We start from the raw sequence: 17,204 nt of genomic DNA, 5'->3' as shown, positions 1-17,204 counted from the left end.
GCCAAGTGGGCTCAGAGAAGAGGCAGCTACCCAAACTGGGGGAAGAAGTCTTTCTGGAAGAAGAAGAAGAGGAAGAAGTTTAGAATCACTCTATTAGGTTCACATTTTACTTGAAAATACATTTACTGAGAGGACAGATCTTAATCTGTATTTCATGAACCATTTATACAGGTCGAGTTCATTAGAGCTGAATCATTGATATCATAGTGAGTGAATTGTCACTAAGGTTAGTGGGCAAAATAAACTTCCTACGACCAATGTAGGGAACAAAGTTTTCTACAAAAATATTCAAACAAAGATCATTTTCCATAATAAACATAGACTAGTCCTAGTTCTTGGAATTACTAAAAGCCCTTTCAGTGTTACAGGAAAGTTCTTTGCTCTTCTTAGAAAACAGCTATATGGATAATCAGGAAGCAAACATACATGGCAACAGTGCAACTTACAGTAACAAAATTAAATTTAGATTTAACTTGAATTTTATAGAAAGTATATCAATATTTGCTAACCTTTCCCTTATTTATCTAACAAGATGTAAAGAGCTAGCTCAGGACTTGTCTTCTCAGAGCACCTGGGTCAACAAACTCCCGCTCTCTCATGGTTCCTCATTAATAACTGCTAGTTGAGGCTGGCAGCTTCTGATTTGATTATACCTTTTTTGTCATGGCTTATAATACTGTTTCCACACCATACTGTCCAGAGTCTTCTACAGCTTGATTTTTTCACTCAGCATGTTTTCTAAGTTTCTCTGGGTCCATAATTGTAGCACTAGTTTATTTACTTTTACTTCTTTATGCTATTTCATTATTTAAAAGCCATTATTTATTTTCCTGATAATAATTACTTAGTTTTCCAGTTTTTTGTCATTCAAAGTAATGCTGCAATGAACATTTTCATACATGTTTCCTTGTCTGCAAGTGAATAAGCCTCTGTGAAGCAGGTATTCTCAAATTTTGAGGACCTCAAAGAGCTCACCTTAGAAAATTCTAGAATACACAAGCACACATTCTATCAGCTGTCAGTGATGATGTCATCACATATGATATAGCCTCTGGAAAACACTGTAGATTTGCGAGAGGATGAGAATTACAGTGGCAAATATCCTGGTAGTGTTATTATGAAATTAGTTTTTTATCTTGAGGACCCATTGAAAGAGTCTTAGCAATGCTCAGCGTTCCCCAGACCTCACCTTGGGAACTGGTTTTCTAGGGAATATTCTGCAGATTGCAAATGCTAGGTTATTTGTAAGTTTACTGAAGATTGCCCAGTTGCTTTCCAAAACAATTGTACCCACCTATACTTAACCAGAAATGGGTGAGTTTTTATTGTTCCACAGCCTTATCAACAATTTGAATTGTCAGAATTTTTAATTTGACCAGTCTAATATTGAGCCCTGAGTATGTCCTTTGCTTTCTTGCCAGCTCAGCTATGCATAGGGGCATTGGTTACAGTTTTTAGCAGTAGGAATATCAGATTATCTATTCTGCCATAATCAGTGGAAGTCTTGTTGAAAGGTTTGAGAGAGAGAAGTAATATGGTCAGTTTTTGAGTTTTAAATAGATCTCTGTCAGGGGGAGATTAGAAATCAACAAGACTGGAGGCAAGATGGTTAATTAAGAGCCTGTTGCTGTAATTTGTGGGAAAGCTAATGGGGGCCTAAATCAAAGCAATGGTAATTGAGATGGGGAGAAGTTTGAGGAATATTTAGAAGGTACAATTAGCAGGCCATGATAGTTGTTTGGATGGGAGACTGATAAAAGGTAATAATCAGTGGTTTCCAGGTTTCCAACTTAGGTTGCTGGCTAGCTGGTGTCATTAACAACTGAGGCAGAGAGAGGATGCAGAAGCAGGAGCATAATTGGAGGAAATTAATAATTTGGGGCATGATATCTTCAAGGTGCCTATAAAATATGCAAGTCAAGATGACCAGCAAGCAGTGCATATATGAGTGAGGGAAGCAAAGGAAACAGCAAATGTCAAGTAAGAAGAAATGATCAGCAGTATCAAACAGAAATGTCCAACCAAATAAGGACTCAAAGTGCCCACTCCATCCGGCAGTTGGGAGGTCATTGTTAAAGTTGATCAGGATGAAAGCAGTGTAAGAGGAGGAAAAAAACAAACTGGGTACCAGAAGCTTTCAACAAGAAGGATATTCAACGTTTATTGGTAAATCATGGTAATGAAAATAGGTATGAGAAAGAATGTATGTTCTTAATGAAGAAACCAAGGAGTGTTTATCCTCTGCAAGACATTCAGTAAATGATGATTGAACATTGAAGCCTTACCCCTCCTTGTGTTACTGAGCAGGGCTATTACAATAGCATTACTGTGTGCAAGTCATTGATCGGACTATTGGGAAGATTTATGCTGATTTATAATATAAGCCAATAACTGATGCCATTTAGTATTTACATATTGACAAATGTAAAGCCCTCTTTTCATTTATTTTTTATTTTTTTAATTATTTTATTGAGGTCATATTAGCTTATAACATTGTATAAATTCCAGGTGTACATTATTATATTTCAGTTTCTATGGAGACTGCATCATGTTCACCACCAGTGGTCTACAAAGCCCTCTTAGGACAGAAAAATGCTTCAGCAACAATTTAACATTGGAACAACAGAGCATCCTTTTCTCCCTCTCTCCCTCTCTCCCTCTCTCCCTCTCTCCCTCTCTGTCTCTCTCTCTCTCTCTCTTTCGGCCTCCCGTTTCCCTCTTCCCACCCCACTGATGGATAAAAAATATAAAAGCGTATTTGGAAAATAATGACAACATGTTGAAAATAATTTGTTTCTTATTTATCTCCTCTCAGATACCGGCAATAAGAGACCACTGCCACCCCTTCCCCAGCCCGCTCCCCTGTAAGTTGGAAGCAGATGATTTGCTCTCCTGAAAGAGCAGCAAATCCGTTGCCCGGGTGATATCTCATTACTAAGGCAACCAATTTGGTGCATCAGTGTGAATCCCAATTTTAAAATGTAATTATGCCAAGATATGTACATATGCGTGAGATTTGCTTAAAAGAAATCTGTTCCCCTTTGGAAGGAAAACGTCCTATGTTAGATGAAAGAAAGGGGAAAATACTGCTTTTATTCTTTGCTAGCTTAAATACACCTTTCAACTGAGCTCCCCCACTATTCTTAGTAAAAGAGCTTGCGTTGGTTTCTCCCTCACCACTTTTTTTTAACTTGAGATGTTCCCTTTCCAAGACACTTCTCTCTTGAGACCTGTCACTCATAACCCAGCAGCTGTTGTCTCCATGACAACATTTTTTGGCCCCTATAGGTGGTGGTAGGAAAAAAAGGAAGGAAAAAAACCCATGGCTACATTTTCATTGCACTTTTCTGTTTTAATTGCTGAAACCTCAAGACATTGACTCTTTGTAAGGAATTAATTAGTGAGGGGAATGATTCGGTGAGTAGATGTTTACATTAAATTTCAAAACTTCTGAACAATTCAGTGAAGATTGCTATGCCAGACTCAAATGAAAGATCTTACAGATAGGATATGTACAACCAAAAGCTTGTCTGGAGGAAGACTGTGTCACAAGGTAGCTGAAGATGTGCACAGCCAAGCCAAACAAAATGCCCTTGAATCACTGCTGAGCAATTAATTTTTCTTCCTCCTCAACAAAAATTATTTTTTAAAACTAAAAAGCATATTTGGGTGCAGGGAGTATTTGATTACCAGCCTTATTAAGTAAGGAAATCTATGCGACTCATTAAATTTCCCTTTTGCCGCAGCTGCCAGAGAAGCTCAGGGCTCAGATTTGTACTCAAATTCAAGAGCCATTCTTCATTGGGGATTTCAAGTATGACTGCCTCCCTTCCCACCTACACCCCCCTCCCCAGTGCCTGCCTGTCCTTCTTTTATCCTTTCTTTGGTGACTCCATTGTCTGTGTAAGTTTCATTCTAAGTTCCCTCCGATCCTTTTGAAAATAATTGAGTAACAAATATTAAAGGCAACAGTGAAAGTATTTTCTTGTAATGGGCATTTGCTACTTAGTGACAATGCTGGTATTTAATATAAAATATCACCCCCAGAAAAGATGACTTTTAAAACTGACTTTTAAAAAAGGCTTTCCAAAGTACATAATTTTGCCACATATTTTGTTAAGCTAAGATACTTAATGGTTGACAAAATATATCCTTTTTACCAAATTGAGTGCATAGTAGAATATATATGGTTAAAAGTGTGAGGGCTACAGTGTTGAGGTTTATTTTATTCTTTTTCTTACGATAGCAAACATATAGAACTACTACCAAGAAATCTAAGTGTGTCAGAAATTATTCATATTCTTTGTCATGGCACGTTTAAACACATTCTGTTTGGACTATTAAGTTTTGCTAACCAAAAAAGAGTGTCTATGAAATATTCAACATGTCCTGGGAAATGTATCATTATTTATTGCTACATTTAGAGCATTCACCTTCTCTCTATGGGGGGACATATGGTGACTTTAAACTCTATTATGTTTTTAATTTCAGCACGTACTGATTGTAAATACTCTTAGTATACAGAAGACCCTTCCAAAGAAATAAAATAAATACGTCACTAGAAAATTGAGCAAAAAATGTGGACGATCAGTCCACACAAAAAAAGAAAAATAGCCAGCAACCATATTTTCACTTATCAAATACTCAGGGTTTTTTGAAAACATCATACACGGTGCTGAGGATATATATACTACTGGCATAAGAGTAAATTGGTGAGAACTTTCTGGAGGGTGGTTTAGCAATGTATTTCCAAAAAAACTGGGTTTGTCTCTAATCTAGCAATTATACTTCTGGAAACTTATACTAAGGAAGTTCTTAAGAATGTACATAAAAATTTAGTTGTAAGGATTTTCTCTTCAGCATTTCTCATGAAAGTGGAAAATGATGGAGAAAAATGTTAAGAAATTAGTTCTATAAGTTATGGTACATCCGTATGATAGAAAACTAAGTGGCCATTAACAATGGCAATGTAAAAAAATTTAGTAACATCAGAAGTGTTCGTGATAAATGTTAAGTGAAAATATATGTTCCAACACAGGATGTTCAGTATGATTCCTTTTTAACCACATTGTTAATTCTAGAAATATCTACACACACACATTCATGCACACACACATTATATATACTGAGGAGGAACCGATGAGTCATTCTCTTTTGGGGCTTTATTCATAACTAAAGAAAATTTAGGACTATTTATATTCAGTGATTTTTATCAGAAAGTCTTAATGTTGCCAAACATCGCTATCTATTCAAATTCAGCACTACAGTAAGTCTGTATTTTTAAGGAAATTTAATTTCAAAATAACATGTTCACTAGTCACCTGTCCTGAGTTGGTTTTCTTGTATTTCTGTAGATACAAACACTCAAAGAAATCAAACACTCATAGAAAATACGTTGGTGACAAATATCCTTGGGAAAGTAAAATACAATCAAGCAGTTGTCATTTAAATGCAGGTTACAGACGAAGTACTTTATTCACAAGTTTATTGTACTTTAAATGGATTGTAAACAAGAACAACACACAGCTCTGGTCACATTATTTCCATCTAAAATTTTAATTAACAGTTTTTTTTATAAAGTAATACATGTTCATTGTGAAATATAAAAAATTATAAGAAGGAGGAAATAACATCATCCATCATCTCACCACCAAAAGGTAACTACTGTTAACATTTTGGACATAACAGTCTTTGTCCTACTTTCTCTTACACACACACACACATACACACACACACACACACACAATTTTTTAAATTGAAGTCACGCCATATGCACTGCAAAGGGCTGTTGCAGTATGAAAGTCAGCAGAACCGTGGTGATAGTTGTGGTGCGCTGCCCTGGACCACTTCTGTGTGATCTTCCCGGCTTCCCTCCTTGACCTTCATCTGCACAACATCACAATCTTAGTTTTAATGATGTTGTTCGTCTGTTCAGGAACCTTCCAATCACCTAGGAAAGACAGACCAGCCTCTTGTAGAGGCTGGCTCTGACCAACTACGTCTTCCATTATACCTCTGTGCAACATCCTTGTGTTGTTCACTGAACTCCCAGACGTTGTCTTGCTTTTCCACATCCTGTTTGCCTTGCCTTTAGTGTTCTTCAAATTAGATTCACCTCACTAAGCCCTCCTGGCCATACCTGTCTAAATAAAGTCATCTCTACTGCCTTCGCCAGAGCCCATTTGTCAGTGGGGTGTGGCTCTCTGAGATGTATGACTGCAGTGGGAGACCAGGGCCAGGGCCTGCTGTTAGCTTTAAGTTTGTGGGAGGTTTTAGGTCGTTACAGCTTCTGTCTGTAAAATATAGGCATATCTGTCATAATCAGGTATGAGTTGTATTATGAGTAATTGGTTACCGACAATTGTTTGTCAAGGATAATTATTTTATATGTAGGAGGTGATTCAAGGTTATTTCTATAAAGTTTATACTTGCTTTCTTGAGTGGGCAAGCAAGGCACATCTCAGGGATTGTACAAGTCCTGGGAGTGTGTTGCACGTGTGCATGTCCTTCGTAAGGTATCCACGGAGGGGTCAGGGTGGAGAACCTCTCAGCTCGATGATTTGTAAGAAGTCTTCAGCTCAAAAATTCCCATTGAACTCTGTAATTTCTGTAGACTGTAGATCATCTATTAATTTTGCATGTTTGTCTTATCTCCTGAACTAGATTATAAATTATTGAGGGAAGCAGTGTCCTTATACTTGTTTGTATTCCATCCAGGGCCCCCAGCATAATGCCCTGTACATGGTGGCCCTGGGTGGTATTTTGCCAATAATATATATAATCATCATATATAATCATATTATCATGACTCAATAGTAGATGTTTCAAGATTTATAAAGTTTCATATTCGCTATGTTATATATGAAAGCAGAGATATTTATTAATATGTAAGAGCTCTTTATGTGCTTTTAAAATGAGGTACTTTCATAATACCAAGCAAATGGAGTAATTAGTGGGGACAAGAGTTATTCTCAGTGGGAAAGAAGGCTTTAAGTTTTAACTCTGCCGCCAGAGTTGAAGAATGACCGTCTTCTGTGTAATTTGTGGACCTGTGACCGCCTAGCCATCAGATAGTTCTTGGCTTCAGTCAGTCATAAGGCACTTGGGTTTCAGTGCCAGCTCCATCCCTTATGGGGTGATGCTTTCAGCCTCTCTGTACTTCAGTTTCCTCATCTGTAAAAGGAAAATAAAACAGTACCCACCTTATAGTATGGTTGTGAGTATTAAATGAGTTAATATATTCAACATACTTTGGACAGTGCCTAGCACATGGTAAGTACTGTGTGTTTGCTATTATTGCAGGCCTACCTCACTTCATTGAGCTTTGCTATATTGCGCTTTGCAGATATTGCGTTTTTTACAAGACCCTCCACCAGCAATAAGATTACAACTTGCTGAAGGCTCAGATGATGGTAGCATTTTTAGCAGTATTTTTTAATTAAGGTGTATACATTGTTTTTTTTGGACATAATGCTATTGCACACTTAATAGACTACAGTGTAGAATAAACATAACTTTTATATGCACTGGGGAACCAAAAAATTCATATGACTTGCTTTATTGTGATATTTACTTTATTGCGGTGGTCTGGAACTGAACCCACAGTATCTCCTAGCTATGCCTGAATTAACATTGATATCATTAATACTATTATTATTATTATTATTATTATTATTGATTTGGGTTTGTATCAGTTAACTTTTGCCCTAATTATGCCACAAACCACCTGTATTGGTTTCCTATGGAAACATTATCACGAACTTGGCTTAAAACAACAGAAATTTATTCTCTCACAGTTCTGGAGGCCAGAAGTCTGCAGTCAGTTTCACTGGGCCAACACTTTGATAGGTGTCATCAGGGCCACACTCCCTCTGGTGATTATAGGGGATAAGCCATTCATTGCCTCTTCCAGCTTCTGGTAGCTGCCAGCCCTCCATGGCTTGAGACTCCAGTCTTTGCCTCTGTGGTCACAGTGCCTTCTCCTTTTCTGTCTTCAGGCCTCTCACTGCCTCCCTCTTGTAAAGATATATGATTGTGCTTAGAGTCCGGGATAATCTACTCCTCTCAAGATCCTTAAGCTAATCACGTCTGCAAAGTTCTTTTTTGCCATATGAGGTAACATTTATAGTTTCCAGGGATTAAGAGGCAGATACCTTTTGGGGGACCATTATTCAATCTGCCACGTCACCCTAAAACTTAGTGGATGTACCAGTCAAACTTATTTCTTCCTAATGCATCTGGGGTTTGGCCATTCTTGGCTGAGCTCATCCCAGGCCATGGGGTTGAATACAGATTGGTTCCGTATGTTTCTCATTTTTCTGAAATTAAAAGACCCCTGGGGCATGTTCTTCTCACAGAAGTGGCAAAGACTAAGAGGGCAAGGCTGACCACACAAGCGTGTTTCGAGCTGTTCAGGTCACTTGGATTTATATCCCATTGTCCAATGGGACCCACATCAATGGGGTGACCTATGTAGGTCAAGAGGGAAGGAATGGCTATTTGCTCTAATAATATAACGTAGCACAGAGTTCTCTGTAGATGGCAATAACTTAAAGCTAAGTTAGCAATATGCTTATTTGGGGAGGAAGAAAATCCAGAATCAAAAGCATATTTGTTTAGTAATAAGACAGGTTTCTATAGTCCTTATTTGATGGTTCAGTCAAGGAACTATGTCTATCGTGGTCTTAGGCTGGCCAAATAAATGCATTCCTGAATGTGGTGATCCTAGAGAACTTGTTCTGTGATTTTTTATTTAGAGGATAAACTTCTACAGACTTGGAAACTCTGACTCTCTTGGGCTCCTTGGCTCCCTTTGCCATAATGTAGTGACTCTGGATTCCGTGGAGGTGTGAAAAAGAAGCAGGAGTTTTCTGCCCCTTTGGAAGAACAGACTATCTGCTGGATAGCCTCTCAGAAAGAGAAGTGACCTGGAAAATACCCATCAGCCGCTGAGTTAAAGCCAAAGCGGCGTTAATTACTACATCGTCTCGTGTCATCTTTGGCCTGTGAGCTTAAATAGCTAGTTCATGTAGGTAACCTAACCAAGAGTTTGTTCGTCATACATTAATTGCAATCTGATTTTTGTTAATTTGAGAATCAGTATACAATATTTGTGTATTTGAATTTGATAGAATTTCCTAGTCTAGTTTTTTTCCCCCTCTTTCCTCTCATTTCCATAATAGAGGAATTATTATCATTCTCACAGGCCCAGTGGAAAATGGAATAATACAGAGTAGAGTTTATGGGCTCTTTCTCAGTCTTGTTGACTTCAAGAAAGAAAATAAGGATGCACCATGTCACATTTTCCTTGGTCACTTGATAAAATGCAGTGACACTGAGGTGTCTATTTTTGCCAAAAAAGGAAAAAAAAAAAGCAGAGGGGCAATTTTTCATGAAAAAGTCTGTCACGGAAATGAATGGGGAAGTAGGAATTTAATTTAGAATATCCACATTTTCATAGCTATAACAGAACTAACTTATTTAAGATGAAATTTTTTTTTCATTTTTTGTGAAATTCTTTTAACATAAAAGCAGTATTCACTGAAAACCTGACTTGTTCATGCATTAGGTTACTCATTGGCAAACTGGCAACAGTTTTTCAAGTTGATGTTTATTCATGTTAGACTGTTCTAGAACCATCAACCATCAACATTGATTTTGAAATTCCATTAAGACCTGAGAACTGTGTGGCAGCCGCCATGGTATTTCTTCCTTGAACATTTCATAATTTGCTCAGCTTATCTTCACAGATGTGTACCAGGATGAGCTGTCTATTTTTAAGTGAGCTCTTAAACCCTGAGATTACTGAACCCTTCTTGGATCGAAAACATTGTGTGGGGCATTTTTTTAATAGATAAGCAAGTCATCTTTTAAACTCATAATAAAGATATTTAGTATTCAAGCCAGTAAGTATTCGTTCATTCAACAAATGTGCTTATTGCTAGGCTCTCTTTGGAAATACAGTGATGAGTGTGACAGAAATACTCCTTCTCCTTCGGGAGCAGACATTGTAATCAGAGTGAGGCAAAGAAAGTCAACAAATAATTACAAACTGCAACAGTTACAAGGAAAGGAAGGGCTGAGTTGGAGCAGTCATTCAGAGGGCAAGGGAAATGTATTTCAGATAGGCTGGTCGTGGAAGGCCTCTCTGAGGAGGTGACATTAAGTTGAGACCTAAGGAATGGTAAGCATCTGACCCTATGAAAAGTTCAGGGAGAGAAGAATCAAGCGGAAGGAAATACAGAAGCAAAAAATCTGCAGCAGGAAAGGGCTTGAACATTCAGAAGGTGTTTTAAGCAATATCACTACAGCGTCTGTGCTTCTGTCCCTTTTTGTCACTAGTGCACGTCCATTCCTTCAAGGCTCAGTGCAGCAGGGTTCACGTCCGTGCGAGCTTTCAGCTGGAATTTGGGTTTCGGTTTTGTGGAAGGACACCTGGGGGGCAGCTATGGAAGAGTTCCATAAAATATTGATCACAAGCCAGTTGAGATGAATGAAAAAGACCAAAGAGAAGAGTAGATTTTGATGATCCTAAAATATTTCCAAGGTTCACCTACAGAAAGAACTGCTGGGGCCGTCTAATGCCAGTGTTCATTTGAAGAGCAGTCTGACTTGTTCTCTGAGTTCAAGATATGCTCACTCTGACTTTGTGTGAAACTGCTGATTTATTATGACTGGTATATTAAAAACTGTAGTATATACCCTTTTCACTGTAGTTTATGCCTGTTGCTATCAGAAAATTTTATATATGTGTGTTGTGTGTGCACATCTGTATGGGGGGGTGTGTATGTGTGTATACATATATTTTTTCTCTGATTACTTCCTAGTGACTTTTTATACTACTATTTCAGAGGAGACATCCTCATAAAGATTTCTAATATTAGGGGCCAGCCCTGTGGCGTAGTGGTTAAGTTCACACGCTCCACTTCTGCGGCCCACAGTTTGTGGGTTTGGATCCTGGGCATGGACCTACACACCACTCATGAAGCCACACTATGGTGGCATCCTGCATACAAAATAGAGGAAGATTGGCAACAGATCTGAGCTCAGGGCCAATCTTCCTCACCAAAAAAAAAAAAGATTTCCAATATTAACTCTTCTTAATGCCAGCTAGGTGGGAGCTCACTTAGATTCAGTCCACTCAAGTGAGTTTGATCCAAATAGAGCATTTCTACTGTCATATTCATTGACTGTAGCTGGTAACTCATTTGTATTTCAAAGAAACCAGAGCTTTAGTGGACATTTCATACATCTTTAATTATGGATAATCTACTGGAATAGACACAATCTCTTGCCATTCATGAAGTGATTGTAAAATAAAGGCTGTCTCTTACTTGTGATTGAGCATCCCCCGCCCCAAGAGCTTACATTTTAATAAAAGAAATTCATGCTATGGGCATATATTTGAATTTAAAGTAGAGAAGGCCTTTCCAAGTATAGCAGCCGCAAAACAAGACTTCATAAAGGCAAAGATTGATAGGTTTCCCTGCATAAACATTTAAAACTTCTGTTGCTCAAAAAATGCCATTTTGTCACAATGTGTTCAGTTGCAACAGGAAAGAAAAAAGAAAAGACAGTTCAAACTAGAGTGTAGCAGGGGTATACTTCATACGGCAGGAAGCTTCTCCATTGGGCCTTCTCTTGTCTCATCTCATTGTCAGTGTGGCTCCCCCTCGTGGTTGCAAGTTGGCCGCTTGATCCAGAACTGTGGCCAAGAGATAGTAAAAGGCAAATGCTAAGAAATCTTGGTAAATGTAATAAAACGTTAGCTTATTTCATATATAAAAGCCCTTACAAATCATTATGTAAAATTATGAATACATAATAGACAAAAAAGGAATGAAGAGAGAATTCACCAAAGAAAAAAATTAAAGTAGCTAGTGAATTTTTAAAAGTTGAATAGCATTAATCATCAGAGCAGTTTAATCGCAGCAACAAGATATTATCCTGTCAATTTAGTTACTTCCTTTTAACTATTCACGTGGCGCAGTTTGGAAGTGGGTACTTTAATATGTGGAAGTTGTAAACGCAAATGGGTCCCAACAACGATTCTGTTTTTAGATCTTTGCCATAAATCATTTGTGTGCATGAATTTATGTACAGTGATACTACTAAGATGATATTTGTAATTGCAAAAAAAAGTAGAAGACAGCAAATATATCTCACAGTGGAGGTTGGCTAACTATTCTATGCCTCTGTCTGAGTGAGTACTAGGAGGTCATTCAGAATCAGATTATAGGAGGATATTTGATCACATGGGAAGATGTGCCTGATATATCAAATAAAAAACATTGCAAAGCACTTTATGATTAATTTATCATCTCAGTTTTGCATAAAATATGTATATAACCATAAAAGAAAAAAATGAATACGTTGGACTCCACAAAATTTGTTAAAAACAACTTCCGTGTGGTAGTATACTATAAACAGTATCAAAAGACCATTGACATACTGGAAAAAGAATTTAAAGCACTGATGACAAAAGGATGGCTCCCTTAATTTATAAAGAGCTCGTATAAATCAATAGAAAAAAGATAATCCAAAGAAAATGGATAAAAAAGTAGAAGTACGTAGTTTACAAAAAAGAATTACAAATGACTGGTAAAAACCTAAATTTATTTTAAAAGTAGATTCTACCAAAGTTAGTTGCAAATTTAATCATATTCCTGTTGACATCCATTTTAAATCTGTTCTGACTTGATTGGTTTATAACTAAGAACCTCAATTTTCAAACATTGTGTTGTAGAACTTTTCTTGGGGAAGAAATAGATTAGGTAGCAGCATTTTTCAGACTTACAAGTACAAGGTTATGTTTCTGATAGGATTTTCACTGATAAAGATATTTACAGCTATGTGTGCAGATATAAAACCTCAATATCTCTGAGCAAGTCTAGCATTTTACTTTATCTAGATTCTTCTCTGAATAGTGACATTTCTTTTTGTATCACCACATTATTTCAGCATGAGAGACTTATTGCTCTGATCACCTGTATCACCTACTATTATGATAAACCACCCAAACAACACAGCTGTATTCTTTCTCTTCTTTTTGGAATTAAGTTATGACCCAGAATGATCTTCATAGTTATTTAATCATATTATGCTCAACTTTTGTAAACTTGAACTGTTGAGAAAGCATCTGTCCTTAATAAGTGGATGTTTTCTTATCCTGCCATTCCCCCTTACATCAGTTATAATCTAAGACAAGAAAATGAACAGAGGAAGCATATTTGGTGTTTACCTTAAATAATCCAAGGGACCTTTTCCAGATTATTCTCTTCCCCAAAGATTCTGAATTCCCCTGCCAGGAAGCGTCTTCACCCAGTATCACCATCACAGTGAGCACTGGTAACTGATGGCGTGTTGGGGCACGGGGACTTGTAGAGGAAGACTGCTCTAAACAAAAGACCAGACTAGCACCATCTACCATTGCCTGCAGCTAGAGCCAGGCTGTTAGCAAGAGCTGTGAGCATTAATTGCATTCCTCTGTGGAAGCAGGGTTCATAGGTCTGAAAAATGATTGTTTTCCAAAGCCAAGCATTTGCCATCAAAAATATATTTATGCATAACTTAAACTTATGTTAAATGTATTCCCTGCTTTCTTTATGGTTTATTATTAGTAAGAGAAACATGTAACAGCACTATACAAATATTATGTCAATAATAAGTGCTTTTAAAATACCCATTTTTAATGTATATCAAGTGCCTAGCGCAAGGCCTGGCCCATAGTAGTGAAATAATGTTTCCCCTCTCTTCCCTTAGGGGTGTTACCAGCAATCAGAGGAAAATCAAAGATAATGGTTGTCAGTTCCATGTGCACTTTGGATCGGAAAGAACCTTTGAAATAACATTTTTAAATTTTTGCTCATTATCAGTAGCTGTTATGATAGAATCCTAGTGCGTACTCCTATAAATCATCTAGTCTGCATCCTTGCTTTACAGGTGAAGAACCTGAAGACTGCAGAGTTTGATTGCCCGATTCCTCCAGTAGTCTTTGGGGAAAGCTGGCCTCTCCCGGGGCCGACTCTTTCCACTCCACCTCCACACGAGGCCAGCCAGGGAGCTGTCCCTCTGGGCAGTGCTGGACTTCCTTGAAACGACCTCACTCTGGCAGAGGAATTCAAGCTTCGTTACCTGGAGGTTTACACTGTTGTGGTGTTTGACCAGATCTTACTTTTTAAGGGATTAGTTTTAGTTGTTTCCAGTTATCTCGTAGCATTTTAGTATTTCCTAGGACTTCATAGGTATCTCCTGTTTTCCTCTGTATTCCCTACAGAAACCACATTACTGTAGGAATTTGGGAAATTCTTGTAGAATGAATAATGCTCAAAATAATGCTTATGCCAAAGTCGCATATTTGGAGGTAGCGTATTTTGACCCCCTTCAAAATGCATGAGTAATCCATGTACAAAGGATTCTTTAGTCAAATATGTTTTCTAAGTTCTGTCAAAGCTAAAATCTGTACATAGAACTTGTCAGAGCTTTTAATATACTAATGTGCCTCATGATTCTCCAGAAAGGAATTGCAGTATGCAGCTTTCCCAAACCCATTGAAAATGGAACCCCTTTTTCAAGGAGCATTTCAAAGGCCCTATGTTCCAGAATTCACTTTTGGACCTCTATAGAAATAAAAGTTAGGATGCACCTTTAGCTGGTCCTTTCAAATATCAGTTATTATCTGAGTTTTTGAGTCATGTAGAGAACCATTCAAAATTGAGATTATTTGTAAGCATCTGAACCAAAGGTGTATTGGGTTACTTTTTCAAGGAGTTCTGCATGTTTGAGAGGCTAGACATAAAAAAAGGAGAGTCGGTGTGTTTGTTACACGAGATCAAAGTCCAGCGTGAGCCCTGCCCAGGTGGTGAGCCAGCTCAGTATTAGATAGAGGTGGATCTGGGGGTGGGGAGGCAGTAGTCATCTTCAGACAAAGCCAGAAGATCCCAAGACGCCTCACTGGATCTGCTCAAATGCCTACATACTTGACCAGAACCTGTTGTTGTGTGTCAAAAAGCGGTTTTGAAAAGCCTTGACCTGAGAGATTTTGAAGATGAATTATCAATTTTGTACCTCCACTTTTAAGAAGACAAAACAAAAGAAAGCAATCATTCAGTACAGCTCCACAGTGTTTTACTTTTGAACAAGATTGAATCTCTAAAGGCCTGTCAGAATTCCTTAACCTGTTAGCTCGAGTGATTTTATTTTCATTTGTCTTCAAAACAATTGCAATTTGGGTTTTGAGAGAGTTCATGCTGGGCTGGTCTTCTGACAGCGATTGACCAAGAGGTTCAATTGCTTCTTGAAGTTACAGTCACAAGGAGATTGTGAGGTCATGGCATCGTCACAGTAGAGAGGTCATCAGTAGACAACAGCTGTATGCATTAAAGAATTGCTAGGCTAATGGGTCTGGACAAGGCCATCTATAAAACATACGAGTCCTAAATGAAGGTTCACAGGTCGACTAACTCGGCACGTTAGTCTACCAGACCCAAGGAAAGCAGCTCAGGGGTGATCATTTCTAAACTACACTCCACCAACCAGAGACCACCGCCCACACACATAGTTAAGCTCATCAGGACAGCTTATAATGATCAGACTCACACATGCTTTTTTTTGTGGTCTCTTTCTCTATTTTAATGGCTTTACATTTGTTTATTGACTGAAGATTTGGTTATTTCATTACTTCTTAATTTTCGTCTAGGTCATCTCAAAATACCATTAATTTTTCTATAAAACTGAGGAATTTTGTCTTAAAATTTATGCTAAGCATCTACAAATTATATGCACTGAGTCTTATTTTCTTCTCCATACATATTAACTGTAACCTATTCAGGTAAAAAATGGGCACTGGCATTTTAAAAATAGTACAAGTCTTTATTCATTTTGTCCCTCATAGGGATATTTGAGTTCAACGGGAATAACTCAGGAGGACTTTTCTGTCTTTGAGTCTTCCTTTAAAATGACTCCCAGAAGGTACCAGGCCTTCATTAATCAATCATGAAATATTCCAAGTAGAATGCCACTGTCATATTCTAATTTGATGGGGTATATGGACACCAAAGATAGATTTTGTGCATTTTACAGTTTGCTCAGAGTTCAAACTGATACCTAAATAAATTCTCCTCTACCACAGCTCCTTAAAAACTGTAAGCTGTCAGAACTCTGCCAGAATAAGTATGGAGGACCTAAGGGTAGAAATAGAAGAAGAATGCTTTCCTCAAAGTTGTCCCTAGGCAGGGAGGGTCAGAGAAGCTGGAAAGCTGAAATTTTGAAGGATGTGAAGGATTCTGGTTTTGGAAACAAGGTGAATATCCACTTCAGAGCACCAGGAACTGTTTGAGAACACAACAGAAAGGGCCCAACACCCATAAGAACTAGGGGGAATAAAACATGGAGAACTAGAAAGGAAGGAAAGCTGACCTGTGTTTATTTCTGAGGCTAAACTGAAGATATGTAATTGACCTAGTTCTTAATAGAGTGCAACCTAGAATCCTACATCTTTTGCAAAGTGTATCTTGTACTTTAATGACTGCCAGATGTTGCTTTGAAATGCCTGACCACTGAGGAAGTATGCACTAGAGGAAAACATGGTAAAGTTAAGATGGCATTATAAAACATCTGGTTAAACATGACAGATTGTGTTTATATCCACTCCCTCTCAAAACCCCTAAATGAGCAGTAAGGGATAAAAATTGGAGAAACCCACAAGGACAAATAGAAGCATAGTGGAAACAACAGCAGACAAGAGGCACCAACATAATTTTGGAAGTAAGTGAACGTGTGGTTGCTCCCCCAGGCAGGTGGAGAAAGCTGAAGTCTAAGCACCTGCAGTGAAGAAGGCAGACAAGCAAGCCAGTTCACCCAACCACGGGGCTGTAGAAAGATTCAGGAGTGGGAAGGACCAGGTACCTCTGTGGGTAGGGGTGAGGAGTACAGCTGAAGGAGGAGATTGGTTGAAAATCTGTATAAAGACCAATTAGATGCCCAGGTCTCCTCCCAGGCCTCAGAAAGCCAGGTGACTACCTCAGCTTCATTCTGATAGAAGACACGAAGTTTACTCTGAGGAAACTGAGCCAGAGAAGCTCTGGGCTTGAGGACCCCCGGCACAGTGGATGAGAGGGTCAGACACCATACTGAAACCAAGGAAATTAAGGGAAAGTGTAGATACTAGATTCCCCCCATTCCCGTTCACTCAGAATGCTGGCAGC

General features: G+C 38.2%; 1 protein-coding gene across 4 annotated transcripts in view; it reads left to right on the top strand.

Moving 5' to 3' along the window:
• MYO1D (myosin ID) overlaps positions 1–17,204 on the top strand; it is a 320,801-nt gene that overhangs the window by 165,157 nt on the left and 138,440 nt on the right. Inside the window, exon 17 of one of the 4 annotated variants that reach the window (XM_044744537.2) lies at positions 13,942–14,648. The exons of 2 other annotated variants lie outside the window; for them this stretch is intronic. In XM_044744537.2, the coding sequence (XP_044600472.1) occupies positions 13,942–14,094 (153 nt within the window). In that variant the 3' untranslated portion in view covers positions 14,095–14,648. Of the gene's footprint in view, positions 1–13,761; positions 13,813–13,941; positions 14,649–17,204 lie in introns of those variants that run through there. One more of the 4 variants, XM_070482764.1, reaches the window with a different exon arrangement.

The sequence above is a fragment of the Equus asinus genome, chromosome 13 (assembly GCF_041296235.1).
Source record: "Equus asinus isolate D_3611 breed Donkey chromosome 13, EquAss-T2T_v2, whole genome shotgun sequence".
Classification (NCBI taxonomy): domain Eukaryota; kingdom Metazoa; phylum Chordata; class Mammalia; order Perissodactyla; family Equidae; genus Equus; species Equus asinus.
This window is presented reverse-complemented; position numbering and strand designations above follow the sequence as displayed.